The 16,616-nt window shown below is 35.2% G+C and overlaps 1 protein-coding gene across 9 annotated transcripts in view; it reads left to right on the top strand.

The window, feature by feature from the left end:
* The window catches only part of SYNE1 (spectrin repeat containing nuclear envelope protein 1), a 287,608-nt gene that overhangs the window by 99,062 nt on the left and 171,930 nt on the right, over positions 1-16,616 (top strand). For all 9 annotated transcript variants that reach the window (XM_077175388.1, XM_077175395.1, XM_077175394.1 and 6 more), the window contains 10 exons: positions 273-437; positions 2,344-2,511; positions 4,030-4,206; positions 5,475-5,615; positions 6,681-6,841; positions 9,617-9,767; positions 13,069-13,296; positions 13,851-13,949; positions 15,600-15,787; positions 15,893-16,016. In XM_077175388.1, coding sequence (XP_077031503.1) covers positions 273-437; positions 2,344-2,511; positions 4,030-4,206; positions 5,475-5,615; positions 6,681-6,841; positions 9,617-9,767; positions 13,069-13,296; positions 13,851-13,949; positions 15,600-15,787; positions 15,893-16,016 — 1,602 coding nt within the window. The remainder of the gene's footprint in view (positions 1-272; positions 438-2,343; positions 2,512-4,029; positions 4,207-5,474; positions 5,616-6,680; positions 6,842-9,616; positions 9,768-13,068; positions 13,297-13,850; positions 13,950-15,599; positions 15,788-15,892; positions 16,017-16,616) is intronic.

Below are 16,616 nucleotides of genomic sequence, written 5' to 3'. Positions count from 1 at the left end.
TAAGTAAAAAGGTTTATGAGGGAAAAGTATTCCACTACTAACTAAAGAACTACTAATTAGTAGTGGAGTAAAGTGTGAAAGAAGTGCAAAATTCTAGCCATTGACTGAAACAGAATCTGATAGGGCTATGCAAATAGAAAAATACTACATTTCTAGTGTTTCAAGCTAAAGTAGTATGTTTACACTACTAATCTTTGAAGTGATGCCATGAATGTCAGTTATTGAAGTATTTTGTATATTTGAAGAAAATATGTTTTGATTTTTTTCTGTAGGAAATTAGGAAGCATATTCACAAGCATGGAGAAAATCACAGCTGGCTGAAATCTAGACTTGTTGTTTTGACCTCACTTTGTCCTGATTTGGAGGCCAAAGAGACAGAGGATGAGCTCTGTAAACTTTCCAGTGACTTCAAGAGACTTCTAGATTTGCTGGCTGAGGTACAGTATGACAGACACAAGAGCTCTCCACTTACAGTGTCACATGACATGACATCAACTGTGGCTTCACAAGCACAAGTTCCCTGCTGTGCTTTTTTAATTAAAATGCAACCCTTCAGCAGGGAAAAATTAATTTGTACTCCATGGGTAGCTAAGCACTGAGACTACCAGGCAAAAAGAAAAAAGACATTATTCTATTGGATCTTTTCTCCTTGCAGAATTGGAAAGTGTCATAGTAAATGTTTCTGCAATCAAATTGTCCATTTTTTAAGGTTTTTTAAATCAGTTTGTAGTGAACATTGTCAAAACCATGATGTACATCAGCTAGTAGATATAAAATTTCACTTTAATCATGATTTATTTATTTTTTATGCTGAAATAAAGCGCTGCTTTGGGGTTGTTTCTAGTCATTAAGGATGTATATCATGTCCTGAACTTGCAGAAAAAGGCTGCAGTTTTCTGAGCTCTGAATGAAAAGGAGATACTGTAACGGCAGAAATCATGGGAAATTTCTAACTCATAACAAGCAAAACCTTTCAGAAACACTGAAACCTTGAGTTCTGTGGGCTCTCAGGGAACTTACTGCTTCACAATTTATATAGTTAAAAGAAAAATCAGGTGAAACAGATTCTTGCACTTAAAAGGTTGAATAGACCCACTTAAAAGCAAAAAAAAGAGTTCAGGAAAGAGAGTTCAGACTTCAGAATTTCACTGTTGATGTCAGTTCTTGTGGAGGCTTTATAGGGGTTTCAAATGTATAAAATTCCTATCTATTTATTGAAAGTTCTCTAAACTTCTGTGGTGTGAAAGCTGTTTGGAAAGTTTGGACAAGAAATGTAATTTCCACCTGACTGCAAAAAGCTTAATTTTCTTTTATTTTTAGTTTTTTGGGGGGTGATTTTTGGAGTTAAATCACTAGTTTTTTGTTTCCTCTAAAAGTCAGAACTAAATATAAGTTAAGAAGAATAACTTAATGAGGGTAATAGAAGTAAATACTTGGTTTGAATCTAAAAGCATAATCTAAATGGCACTCTATATTATAGTTAAACAACTACTGATTCTTAGAAGTCAGAATACTATTTATAAAGCTTGTTAATCAGATGGATGAGACTGTTTAGGCAAGGACTGATACTGGGCATTGCCAGAGTTCAGCAATAGATTTGGAGACTAAAACCTAAACAATATTATAACAGGAAATTAAATGGCTTGAGTTCAAATGACTCTCCAAAGTAAAAAGGAAAGGAAAGAAACAGGAAAATGAAAAGGAAAAGGATCTAGAATTGTTTATGATTAAAACCCTAAAACACAGGAACTATATGAGGAACAGAGCCTGAGAGTCAGCTACATGAATTTAGCTGAATCACACAAATAGAGAAGATCTTTCTGGTGTGTTTAATGGATACTCCTCTTTCTTTATAAAATGTTGCAAGCTGAGACTGGATACTGCAGCACATGCACATTGGGGTCCATAAAACCAGGGTAATTCAGTACTTCAGTGTATTTGTGATTGACCAAAACAATGCTGAAGACAGTCCAAATGGCAGCAAAATTTTTTGTGTGTGTTGAGTAGTGCAGGTGTTTTGGAATCTGGATCAGCATGCAAGGATAAGGAAGGAGTGTGTGTTTTCTAAGTAACTGTCACAGATGTCACATAAGTAGCTATTTGTCATTTGACAGTGTAACAGGGAGTATGTTTGAACAAGACAGAGGTCTCCCCAGTCACATTTTAAGTCTAGAGACACTTTTTCAGTGTAAAGTTAAAGGTGTCATAAATGCTGGAGATAAAAATGTTTTAAATTTTAAAAAAAATACTGTGTTTTTGAAAAGGTATTGCAAATCTAAATCTACCCTTAAAATATAGCTGTGTCTTTCAACATGAAATACTTAAAGTTATCTGTGATGTTAGATTGAAAATACCTTAGGTGCTGTTGGAGACTGTGTCCAGTACAAAGAAGAAGTTAAAAGTGCAATTGAAGAGTTAATCAACAACTCTAAGGAAGTCCAAGCAGAGGCTGAAAAGATCCTGGATACAGAAAGTTTATTACAAGCTCAGCAACTACTGCTTCATCATCAGGTAGGGCAATTACTCATGTCCATATCCAATTTTTTTAAAAGACCAATTTATGTAATTACAAAATTTTGTTATGTCCATTAATATAAGTCTTTATATTTAAACTTGAAAGAGTTATAAAGGAAACAGTCCTATATGGCCTAGAATTGGTTTCTTTTAGTGAAAAATATTTTCAGTATGTTTTAAATGTTAATTGTCTAGTTTTATTTCACATGGGGTTTTGGGACACAAAACACTGAAAAAAAACTTCATTCACTTTAAATTTTGGGTGAGTGTACTCTGCAGATATGTAGACTCTCCCTTTTTTACCTTTTTATAGCTTGAGTTTCAGATTCAATCATGGTGAATTGGGCACAATTCTGGCTTTGGAAATTTCTCTATTTTAACAGTTTGATGTGGCCCCAACTCTAAATATTGGAGGGAAGGTGTTGCTCTAGCCTCATTTCCTTCTCTGGATAGCTATTTTTGTGACAGATGGGCCTCTATTCTGTAGGAGTAGAACAGGAGGTTTTTAATGCACTGATAATGGATCAAAACATTTACAGGCTACAGTAACAATCAATGGTATGGCTTCCATACACCAAAAATCATGGCTTTTAAGGCCAAATATAGGAAAATAACTTTTTGAGTTGCTCAGAGCTAATGAGATTAGGAATCATTTACTGCCAATGTTTGAGTATTATTTCAGTTTTTTATATTGACATCTATTTCTGTGTAGTCAAACAGCTTAGTGTCTGACCAATCACTAAGTCTTACCTGTGTCTTATCTAAACTCTTTGGTACTTATAAGCACTACTGTATGTGTAAAGGTTTGTATTCATTCTTTAAATACTCCACATTCCTTATCCATTTTAGGAGAGGTAGTAGAAATAGTTAACTTCTCCTTGAGCTCTTTTCCTTGCAGTATGGACTCTACCAAGGCAGAAACAGATTTTGACACAGACCTGAAGGTACCCAGAGTAGAATTGAGCTAGCTGTGAGTTTACATAGCAAGGCTGGCTGGGTCAGACATGTTATAAAGGAGAGAGGATGCATTCTCGGGAGTTTCTGATAGTGCTGCAAATCAAAAAGACCTCCAGGACAGAGCTACACAAGCTAGCCACACCCTGCTGCTCTCTAAGAGGGCTGATATATTGCTTTGCTCAATCTGGGGCTCCAACCTATGCCTCAGGAGTGCAGAGCAGACGTGGATTCAGTCGTGAGGAATACATGCGCCTGTGACTCCTGCCGTGGTTGCTCAACTGCTGCAGCTTCTGCTTTCTCAAATATGTTTTGGATAAATGGCCACATTTTCACTCTTTTTCTCCATGCACATGCTACAAAAGGCAGCATTTGACATTTTGGAAGCTAGAGCATATACTTCATGAGTGTGTGACTCTCAAAAATACTTGCCCGTTTGTCCCTTTGTCTGTTACTCTCATTGCATACCCCTGCAAAAATAGAAAGGTGCTCCATCATTCCAGTTTCCCAAAGAGGCTGAAAAGAAATAAGTAATCATTCCTGTTGGCTGAATCCTTTTAGCAAAGGACAAGGAGACTCCGTGCAAAAAGGCAAGATGTGCAAAAGCAGATTTCCCAAGCCAAGCGGCTGCAGATTGAAGGTGGACTGCCCAGCACAGTACGAGAGGATTTACAAAAATTAGAGGGAACATTGGAGAACATGCAGCAGACTATGGAGAAACGGGAAGAGCAACTGCAGGTGAGTCTTTTGCTCTTGGAAATAAGACCTCATGCTTACTTCTTCCTCATTTTCTTTTTTTAAACTTAGTAAAAGCCAATTTTTTTAATATCAAAAAACTGAGCTAATTTTCTCACCTTTGAATCTTGGTCCTCAGGGCTTTCATGATCAGTACCACTATGAAAACTTCTTGAAACTTTATACCTCTTAAATAATAAAGAAATAGGATTCAGGCTAGAAGTGTTTAAAAGTCTCAACTATTCAGTCATAATAGTTAACAGTTTTAAATAATTTATCTGTGAATTTATTTTTTGATGTCTCTTTTCTGATTACTAAAGATGGTATTGCTCTTTAGTTGAGTGTCCTTAGGCTGGATATTAGGTTTATAACACCTGATGTGCAAATATAATCCTCACAACTACTGTGTGAAATACATGCTGTGATCCTAAATTTAAAGAAGGAGAAAGTCACGGGGAATTCAAGTGGATTGCTTCAGCTTGTATAACTAATCATGGACTCAACTGGGATTAGAATTTATAGCTTCTTGCACCCATATCTGATTGCTCTTTACATGCTTCTGAGCAGAATGTTAATCCAAATGGCCACTATTCCATGCAAATGTTTAAAGTCACCAAAATTATTTCCCATGAGAAAATATGAGAAACACAATCAATAAACCTCAAGTAACTTCTTAATTTAAGCACAAATTATTGAAACAAATTTTTTCTCTAAAAATTCCCATATGTAAAGTCTTAACCTGTGCTTCAGAATCAAGAAAATAATTGTTTAAGCTGTAGTAGTCCTTGTGACTGGTAATTAAATGCTGTAGGTTAATCATAATTCTGCATTATCAGAAAAGAGAAAATAGGTCCTTATGTGTGATTTTCCTGTGAGTAAAGATTTTCTTCTAACATTTTACTGTAATTTATTTCATTAAAGGAATTAAAAATCCTTTTGATATTTTTTACTACTTGTCACCCTAAATGTCTACATGTATTACTTTAGATTTCTTACAGGACATAAGATTTAAATACTGCTGGCAACTTAGAGGATGGTGCTTTTTTTGCACAGCATAATATGAATCAACAAACCTTTAAGGAAAAAGTTTTATTTGGTTTAGAAGAGTTTCATCTACTCACTGTTGAGTAGATGTCTTCTCAGGATAATTATTTTATTTTATGTCAAGACTTTCTCTTTTTTCCTTTTTCAGTAACGTACAAGGAAAATCTTGTTTTGTCTCCTTTGATCTCCTTGTGTTCCTTTTTTGGTTTTGTTTGTCTGTTTTTTAGGTCACAATAAATAAATGGGAGCAGTTTGAAAGAGACAAAGAAACAGTAGTAAAATATCTCAATCAAGCAAGCTCTGTACTTGAACGTATCTTAAACTTTAGCAGTTTAGAGAGCCTCTCCTCAGAACTGGATCAGACAAAGGTACTGAGTGTGTGAAATACAGGAACTGAGGTGTCTTTCTGCCTTGCCTGCTGACATGGGCTGAGTATATTGCCTTCAATCTTTGCATGGTTTCCCATTAATGCCCATGCAAATTGCATTACAGATGAGAGATCGCATAAACCTCCCAGAGTTAAAAAGTCATTTTGTGAAAAAACACAAAGGATATCTCAAAGTCTGCACCTGAAGCCTATAGTTAATATAAGCTATAGTTATCTATATTTATAGTTAAGATATCTGAAGCTGAAAGTTAATATCATTTTGAGGACTTCTCATTTTATGCTCAATAATCATCTATGCTGGTAATCCAGTGTTGAGCACTTGCATGTCAATGTTATTAGGGTGCACTTTGGCAAGGTTGTGTGGAATGTGACAAATAACACTCTTAGACCTGAGAAGAAAAAGGAAAGATGTCTACCCATCCCATGGAGAAGAGCCATAACATGCCATTTGTCCTTAGTAGCACAGAATTATCCCAGCCCATTTATTTACTACTACAGAAGTAATAATTGTGCTTGTTTTTCCTAAGTGCCATGGTTTACACACCACTGTTAACCTTTGATGAAGCCAATAATAAATTATACCTACCTTGATTATGCTCAGCATAAATTTTTCTGGTGTGTGGGTTTAATGTTTGTGACAGAAAATAATTGCTAAATGAAGTGAAAATACAAAATATGAGGTGCTGCAAAATCCACTTGGTGAATGGTGGGATTGAAAAATTAAGTAAAGATGTATATTATCTTGTGCAATGCAAAAATAAATTACTTGAAGAGCTATAGAAGAAACTTTGATTTTTTGAGTTAAAAACTTGCCCATGCAGCATCCCTTGATAAATTTAATTCAATCTAGTTTGTTCAAATGGGCTTTTCTTAAATGTAATATAAAATTAACTTTCTTCAGAGATCGTTTTTATGTATTTACACATTCAGAATATACATGTAGGACATGGGTACTTTTTTCCAACCATAAACATTGAGGAAAACTACTTTTTGTGTAAATATATGAAACTCTATGGTTGTATTAATACGTATTGCATCCTTACAGGAACTTTCTAAACAAACTGAAGCAATGGCAGTACAGGCTGAGAATTTGGTGAAGAATTCCTCTGAGATACAGCTTGGTTCAAAGAACAAGCAGTCCCTTCAGCATCAGGCAAAATCAATCCAAGAACAAGTGAAAAAAATGGAAGTTACTCTTGAAGAAGAGTATGTTCTTAACAAGTCCTAATATTTATTCTTCACTATAAGATTGTATCAGATTTCTAGACTACCTTGTCAGCATTTTGTGTTGTCTCATCAGCTCTGTCATTTACTGCTTTCTCTGGCATAGTAACCAAGCTGTGGTACCAAATATGTCAAAAGAGTGTGTGCAAACTAACAAATTGTTTTCTTTTAATTATATGTAGTTTATAAAGTTAGTTATATTTAACCTGCCACTTTAAGCCCCAGTCATCTGAAGAAGGGATAATTGAGCTCATTCTTGAGGTAATGGACTCTTTTGGAAAGAAAAAGTCTCTTTTGGAAAGAGTACTAGAGCAACACATTTGCCTCATTCTTCAGTATTCCACTTTCTCTATAGGAGTGTCAAGAAGTGCCTTCATCTTAGCTGAATGCCCAAATTGTATTTCACGGGCAATATCAAAGCTGCTTCTGCTGCCAAAAAAAGGCATGATTTTCCAGATTTTGTTTAAAAATGAAAGGTTCAAACTCCAAGGAAACCTTGATAAATATTCGTAGCTTTTTGTACTTTTAAAAAGTTCTTCCCTTCTCTCAAGTGAGCAATTCAGTTATTGAACTTGTTACTCAAATTCATATTGTTGCTATTCTTATTTTATCCCTATACAGATACATTTGTATGTATGTATGAAATCAGTATTTTTGCATACACTAGATCTGATACACAAGTCATAGGTACCTGTGCCATTTATATTTTATCTTACTGGAATTACTCTCTTGAATATTTTACTGTATAAGATTAAGCCGGTACCATCACCTCGAACAGAATATGAGCAAAGGGCAATACCCAAACAATTGGGTTTTTTTCCTCATAATGACTACTATCATGCTAATCTGATTTTAGTTTAGTGCCGTTTTCTTCCTGATGTGAAAGAACAGTTATAAACCAGAATGACTAGCCTGTGCAGCAAATGGTGATCTGACCATTTATGTAATGCTTTCTCTAACATGAAGTGCTAGAGTGATTTGCAGTCAAATTCTACCATCTCTCGCTAAATACTTTACATATTATTTTCTCCACTGTAAGAGAGAAAACTAGTGTGATTTTTCAATCTTTGAAATTTAGCCTTCCAGCAATTAATATTTGCTTTTTAAATAAAATTATTTATTTATAAATGAAAGTCATCATTGATATACCCTTTCAGTGTAGATATGAAATAGGTTTTAGTTGAATGTATGGATTATACAGAATGTCTGTGGTAGTGTGACAGATAATAAAAAGCTAAATACCTTCTGCAAAAGATGCAAATACATACAACCATCTACAGGGTATCTACAGAAGTCATAGTAAGTATGTAAGAGTTATATTTTAACTTGCATCATCAATAAAAATCTTGGCCAAGTAATTTAAAGTGAAGTTATTCCAAACTCCTAAGTTACACAGTATGCCAGTGAACAGGAAAAGGAGAGAAAAGTTTGAGCAGCTCTCCACAGTCAGTTGCTGTAACAACTTAGCCCATTTGTCTTCCAAGGCAATCATGCAGAGCTGTGCAGTGTGTTTGGGGTTGCATTCTTTACTGTCTGTGGCTTTCTTAAAGAAACTCCAATGAAGGAATGCAACAGCAGTTGTGCCACTGATCTGGTCCCTGGATTCTGATTTCCAGCTGTATTTTCATAAGCTGGACTTGAGTGAAATATTTTTGCACATTGTTTTCCTACAAATAACTTGAATTTGCATACACTCTTATAAGTAAATGGCTGTTGACTTTTTTTAAAAATTTTGAAAATAAATAAGAAAAAATAAAAAGGCCAACTTTTACATTTTTAGGCTACATCTTTTCTTAAAGCTTCCTCTAGCTTTAATGAATGGGAGGGAAAGTTAAGAACTTTTTATGGTGGAATGGTTTTTAGGCTATATTTAGAATGAAAATATATTTTGAAATTTTGTAATATTCAAACTTTTATGATGAAACTAATATTTTCAGTAAAATAGAAAATGTGTGTTTTGCAAGCTGTGTGCAGGACCTACATTAGCATTGGTTTCAATTACTTGGAAGGAGCAGAAACTTGTATACTGGAAGCTAATGCTGTCAGGCCTTGTATAATGGCCTTCTTGCTTGTGACAAAAGAATAGGTGCTTTGGTTGCAATTCTAGACATAGAAAAATCAGTCATAATCTGTCTCTGTTTAACATACCTATAATATAAAACTACTAACTCTGAGGGAGTTGAGTCACATTTGTTGTTGATTCTTTGGCTTGATAGGAAATCATTGCCACAGCAAACATGAACTTCCTATAAGAGGTGGAGATTGCTGTTATAAAAAAGCAAGATCAATAAAGCAGTCAAGCACTGGTGACTATGTGTATGTCCACATTTCACTGGTTTTAATCATTCTGGTCTAGGGACTAAATTATGAACATTTATGCACTCAGTTATCTAAATATTTAGTTTTCTGATGTAATCATCATTCCATATTATTTCATAGAAATTTCATCCTGTTGATTTTCCTTTTCCTTTCTCTTCCCACTATGATGAGATTCTTGTACAGCTGATGAATAAAGCTGTACTTTCTTTTACCTCTTGATGTCCCCTCAATTGCTTATGCATTTGTTTGACTTTTGGCACATGATCTAATAGAGAACCATGTTTGAATGTCAATGCACAACTTGATCCTCTAAAATGAGAACTTTTTAAAATGACCGTCCCGTAGATTGAATAAGTTCCATTTTTATTTTAGCAAGAATATGGGCAGCTTCATTATATTAAACTGTTTATTCTCTCTAATTGATTTGGTTAATTTTAGTATTAAAAGCATGGAAATGGTGAAAAACAAGTGGGATCATTTTGGCAATAATTTTGAAGCTCTGTCCAACTGGATAGCTGAACAAGAAAAAGAACTGGAAACTTTGGAAACATCATCATCTCCTTTGGACATACAGATCAGCCAAATCAAGGTGATTAGTTATCGTTATGTTTAGTATTAAAAGCCCATTTAGCTGTTATTTTGCCAGAGGCCAAATGAGAAAAGAGACATTTTACATGTTTCAAAAGTACCATGATGAAATGGTGGCAAATTTTATACATAAATATACCAAGCAGTAAGGTCTTATATAAACTAAAGGAAAATTCTTACAGGCTGCCTTCTCTTTAATGTTGAGTTTACATATATGAAGTCTTTATGTGTATGGTTAAAAACATAATTTATACCCTTCTTATTTTTTGAGTAATCTCAACAAAATAGCTACATAAATAAAAGTTGTTTTTTTTTTTTAAACATACAACTGCTAGTGGCTATAGAACTTGATTTTAATCTTGCAAGCTAAAGTTATAACTTGATTTATGTATCTTTTATGCTGAATTAATAAAGAAACTATTGCTCTTGGTAGCTTGAAAACCTACATAACATTTACTGTGATTGTATTTGCACTGTCTTCAGTTCCATGTACATTCCTGTAGTTACACAGTGGTTTAGTTTCAAATTGCTGACTGAGGTGCATATTGTCTGCAAGCATTTAATCTCAAGGGCTGACTTTGTATCCTTCCACAAATGGAAATGTACCTTCTCTGGAATGGCGTGTTTCTAAGGGTGCAGAGTTTTTCTATAGGCAGTCACATTGCCATTTTCTTTTTTCTGTGACCTACTAATTCTTCAGGAGGTGCACAGGTGTGCAGCTGCTTCCAGACCAGCTTGACACTATTTCCAAAGGATCCTATTAGGCACTTGTTTCATGTGACAGAAGCAGTTTATCAACAGATTATCCTGTTCTTGATTTGTTCACAACTTTACAAAGACTAAATAAATAAAATCTCTTGACTTCATCATTGGATAACAAAACAATGTTTGAATTCTTGCTTCATCACCACAGCAATTCAAAACCAGTTTCCTTATGAAATAATATGTACGCACTTATTACATTGGCATATATTATAGTGTTATCCTGCTTTTCTATAATTAGTGGACAGGATTCCAGTATTTAAGACAGAAAATAAGTGCATCAAATGATGCTATTATTGCATTGCAGTGTGTCAGTTCTTGTCTGTATAAATGGAGCATTAAGTCCTACTAGCCTATTCCAACCAAATTCCCAGAAAGGTTGTTCCTCACTGTAGATGCAGATAAGCATTTTCAAGGGATTTTTACATTGCATTGAAAGTTTCTGAAAATTCCATCAAAATTCTTACACATATAAGCACCATGGTCAGCGGGTGATGTTTGTGAACAGACGTAAACTAGAAAATCCTCCACATAAGGCAGAGGGTACATCACTGTACCTCAGGTGAACAAACTAATGAGCTTTATGAGCTGTGTTATGTGATGCATGTCATCTCACCTCGAGTGCATGGGCATAGCCAGAGATCTGCTTCAGCAGCATTGCTTTGTGCCTGATTTTGAAGAGTTTGCTATGTTTTTTTCTCAGTTTCCTGATGAGCTACTCTGTTTCACAAACTAATCAGCATACTTAGTATATAATTCCTACTACACCATATTAGTAAGGAGCATTTCAACATAGGGCAAATGACAAAAAAATAGTGTGCTCCTTGACACCTTTGCCTGAGCAGATAAAAAGCCTGGGGTCAGCTGAATGTAATTATCCTACATGGTAGTGGAAATACTCTGGTTTTGATGACGCTGATTGCAAAGCCCCAGTGACTTCAGCAGAGCCAGATTTTCACCTACACATTTCTCTGAAATTCCTCGTGGAACAAAATGACAGTTATCACAAGTAGTTGCCATTGGTGGCAGACTCAGTGCAAGTTTGAAAGCCTCAATTATCCACCTTCTTTTATGTAACTGAGTGAATTTAACAGAATAGCGTAGGAGTGAGAAAGCACTGCCTCATTTGTATCTGCTGCATTGTTAGATAATTTCAGCTTCAGGGCTGCAAATCCAGTATTTTTCCTCAGCAACATGTTCTTGTGCAAAAAAAGATATTTTATAATCCAAATTAATTCAGAATATATTGCGTAAAGAGAAACTATAAATTCTTATAGCACCACTTTTTTTTTCTGACAGTCACCCTGCTAATTTTTGACTGAATGTTGCAGCAAGCCACTCCTGAGCTTTAAAATGGCTTTTTAAGAAAGAGACCATACTTTTATCACTATTGCATTAGAAGCTGGGCATTTCCTATGCTTTGAGAGTGAATTTTCAAGAAAGTTTTTGGTTACTTTCATGTATATACATATTCTAACTTTTTTTTTTTTGATCTGAGAATGCTATTGCCTATGTCAATTACAAAGAACTCACTTTGATCTTTCAAGTCTCTCCCAATGGGTGTTTTCCATTGCTTTTGAGAGCTCCATGGACATGATATATCAGCAGTAATTAACAAAAAACCCGAAACCTGTTGTGAAAAAAAGAGCTTAATTCCAAGTTCATTGGTGCCAACTGAATAAATAGCCACTGAATGAGAAACACTGTTTCTTTTTTGGATGATGTAGCTGCCAAGTTTGCCTCTAATTTGTAATAAGACAAGTACAAAATAATAGGAGACAGTTGCTGTTATGCAGCTGCTGTAATGTAAAGCTAGTGAAAGTTTTTCTTTATGCATTTACTAATCTAGGTACAGGACAGATAAAAAAATTACCAAAAGCCATTATCACCCTTGTTTCATGATTTCCTACTTATACTGCAGTGTGGTTCTTTATTTAATCTTCTGCCTAAGGGCACACTCACGCTAACTTAGACCTAATTAAATTTATCCTTTATTACACTGTAATATTTTAAATTAGAAAAGGAAAACCATCTCTACTGCTTTCTAAATATGGCACTTTTTTTGGTAAGTGCTTGAAAACCTATTAAACATAACTAACCAACTGTTAGGGTTCAGCTCCTTGACAATACTTTTTCAGTTACACAATCATGTTTTTCCATCTTCTGTTTATTTTTACTCTTAAAGAGAATTGTGTACTACTTTCCTGTGACATAAGAGATGCTAAAATATGAACCATCATGTCTGCTTGAAAATATGCACCTCAGCCAATTCTAGTTGCTCTTCATACACACTGGTTTTAGGGCAGCCTATATTATAAACCTTTGACAGAGAAAACCTTTAAAACCTTTTCAAAAAGGAGAGGTATTTGCAGGTCATATTAAAGACTTTGGTAACTAGTTATTTCAAGTGGTCAATGAACTCTTATGTAATTCTTTGATGAAGGATGTTTGTAGCATAGAGAAGAAAAAGGAATTGGAAAATATTGTTCTAATAATTAAAAACTTCGTTTGAATTTTTTTACTATTGCTTTACATTTTAGGTTATTAATAAAGAGATAGATGGTAAAATAACTGGAATCTCAAACCTAGAAGAGGAAGCCAAGTCTTTTTCCCAGTTTGTTACCTCTGGAGAACGTGCACATATTAAAGCCAAACTGACTCAGGTCAAAAGGTATTGGGAAGAACTAAGAGATCGTGCACAGAGACTGGAAGGAACAATCACAGGGAATGCATCAGCACAGCAGAAATATGAAGAAAGTCTTAAACAGGTAGACTATGAAAAATCTAATGGATTATTTGCAGCAATTTATAGAATTACTCTATATTTTTCTAAAATTGACTGTAAAATGCATATTATACAGGATGGACTAAAATAAATAATTGGATTTTTAAGGTAATTGCAAGACCCAGATACATAAATTTGTGCTTTGAATTACCTAAAAGGCAGCCTCAGAAATGGAGTAAAATGTATGCACTTTATACAAAAACATAAAAATCATAAAAATTATGTGTCTTCTTGAAAACCTGTTGTTCTCCTGGATATTGCACTATTGAACCACATCCATACTTCTTATAAACACTTTTAACTTCATTCTTTGGTTGACAGAAGGTTGTAAAGAAAATAATTTAAATATTATTATTGCCCCAGCTGGGAGGAACTGAGCACTGTTAGCATCTTTTCACTTCAAAAGGCACTCAGCACTACAAAGGCTTAGGATATAAAATTCTCTTAGCAGCAAACATTTGAAACATGTTATTTAAAGAATCATTTATGTAATTCCTACTGATTTTAGCTTCTGGTTTGCCTTTGTTTTTTTTATAGGTGCAGCAGTCAGTGTCTGAATTTGAAGCTAAGCTAGCTGAGCCTCTCACATCGTGCTCTTCAGCAGCAGCAACATATGCAGCTCTCCAGGACTGCACGGTGAGCAGGTGGCCAGCTGTTCCTGGCACTGAGCCCAGGGACACGGTGTCACACTGACCTCCTTACAGAAACCCCAGACCAGGGGCTGCCTGATGCCACACGGCTCAGGGTGAAGGCAGAAGGAGGCAAGGGCAGCCTGTCACCATTTCAGACAGGATTAGAAATTTCCTCCCCAATCTAGGGGGAAAGAAAGCCTAAAAGTACCACTTTGTCCTTCAGGTTATTGGTTTTAACTTTGTGCATCTAAAACTTTATGAAAAACAGGAGATAAGAAACAAGTCTGTTTAGCATTTTTCCTCTAAGGTTTCCCAATGAAAACTTGGATTTTAGTATAGGTAATCTGTGACTAAAGAAAATATATCCTTGGAAGCAGTTTTACTTGGACAATTAAGAGACTAGACAGGGTTTCAACTTAGAAACTTTTATCTGTGATGCTAGGAATCCATGGGTATTTGGATATTTGGTTCAGTCCATTGCACAAAGAAAACAAGTACTGGATTGATATTCAAGCTACATATAATCCCATCTCAGGGAATGTGGTGTAGTATTTTTGTTTGTAAATGCTGGTATGTTTTTCAACAATAATCATAGCCTTTCTAAGAAAATACTACAAAAAATTATAATCATATTATTCTTGCAGTAAAATGCATATATATATATCTTCTGAACTTAGTGATTGATAACTGCTTACAAAGGCTGTTTTCAGGGGGACCTGACCTTTCTGCTTCAAAAAATCTTGATATTAGTTGAGGAAAAGTATTTTGCATATGAGGAGTTTATTTAGACAGCACTTGTAATCATCATTTTTATTGACTTTTAAACATAATGAATATGCTGAGTATGCTGTTATAAGGTCTTGTTCTCTTTAGGGGATCATGATGATTAAATATCTTGATGTGAAATTATCAGCAACTTATTCCTGTATAATTAACATTTCCTCCTATATATGATTTCTTGTAATTATAAAAATTACTATTGTTACTATTTTACACCTGTGGGTTGGAGCTTTCGTGATTTTAAATGAGTTTCATTTTGTGATTTTCTAACTCACTGTACTACATTTCAATCATTTTCATATGGACAAGTTTCCCAGCTTTCTAGAAACAGCAACACTGGAAAATGTAGTTCACATTAGATGTCATTTCTAAGAAAAGGACCTTTAGCTAATGCTGACAGAAGTTCCAAGTAACTCTTCCCTACTTCTCCCATGTCGTGACATTGTCTGCAAGTCTGGCAGTCCTCACCTGTTGGAGTGAGGTTTTGAGTTTACTCTGTATAAATTAGAGCAACTCTTAGATAGGTGTTTGGGAATCTCAAGCTTTTTCCTGAATGTGGAGCTTTGTCCTACACGGATGATGCTGTGTCACATGCCCATTCAGGAGATCTGACTCTTTTGTTGCAGAGTTTTTTTCCTTTTAGCACTGTTCCTGGGGAAGTCTTTTGCCACTACAATCCAGTTCATTGGTGTGCTGGGAACACGTGTACCTAGGGTGGACCTGAGCAATATCTAAGATATGAAGTGACTTCATGATCTGATGGATGCAGCATTGCTTCAAACTCATGAGTAGAACTAGAGAATTTTTCCCACCATTGTTACCATAACTCTGTTGTTTATGTATGTAAATTCTGTTTCTTTTACATGTTCCCTAGGACCTTTGTCATACTGTGGAAAAACTGAGCAACCCTCTGGCCTCTCTCTCAGCCAGTGTCCGAAAGGTGGCCAACAAAGAAAAAGCTGCTCAAAAGGTCACAGCATTACAACAGAAATATGAAAAAGTGCTGGAAAGTGCTAAGGAGAAACAGAGCTTATTAGAGAATCTTCTGGCTCAGTGGCAGAAGTGAGTAAACTCCCACATCTGTTGTGGTGGACACAGAGACCTTCCTGGGCTCAGCGTGTGAGACTGAGAGGATGACTTGGTAACTCTAGGTTGTGATTTTGCTAGGCAGGAGAAGGAGCTCTCTGCTTTCCTGGCCTGGTTGGAGGGGTGTGAAGCTGCAGGCAGGCCTGCAGAGCAGTATGTTTCTGCTGACAGAATTAAACTGGAAGGTGAACTGCAGGCACTGCAGGTATGTTTCAACTGAAATATTGTCCTTCTGCATTTTCTGTGTCTTTTAAAGGAAGGAATTGCTCAATTATAGTGTGGCAATCAATTGATTCTGGGCTTTACAAATCTCCTAGGAGATATTACATTATCACTTACTATTTCTCAATGACTGTACTATTAGTTTTAACTATAATATGCCAGCTAAAAAAAAAAAAGGAAAAAAGTGCCTTGGTATATCCTATTATCTATGAAGGAAGGACATCAGTCTGCTTGTTAGAAGATCCTTTCTCTAGGGAAATTCCTTTATTAGGCAATACTTACTTTTTTTTTTTTTTTTTTTTTTTTTGCATGTGAGGAAAGGTTCTCAGATGAAAAAATGCGTGAAGGTTTTGAAATTGCAATGGAAGTCTGGTTCTAATTATTTTTTCAAACACAAGACTTTCATCCTATTCTAAATTATGCCTTCCCTTTGAATTTTTGCCATTTGTTTTTAGATTAATATGAAGCAGTTGGCCAAATGTAACATCTTTTATACCTTCTTCCTTGAAGACAAGTAGAAAAGGAAAATTAATTGAGGGTTTGGGTTTGGTTTTTTTTGTTGTTGTTGTTGAATGTTTTTTTG

Source organism: Agelaius phoeniceus, chromosome 3, assembly GCF_051311805.1.
Source record: "Agelaius phoeniceus isolate bAgePho1 chromosome 3, bAgePho1.hap1, whole genome shotgun sequence".
Lineage (NCBI taxonomy): Eukaryota > Metazoa > Chordata > Aves > Passeriformes > Icteridae > Agelaius > Agelaius phoeniceus.
Note: the sequence above shows the minus strand (reverse complement) of the source record. Positions and strands in the feature narration are given on the sequence as shown.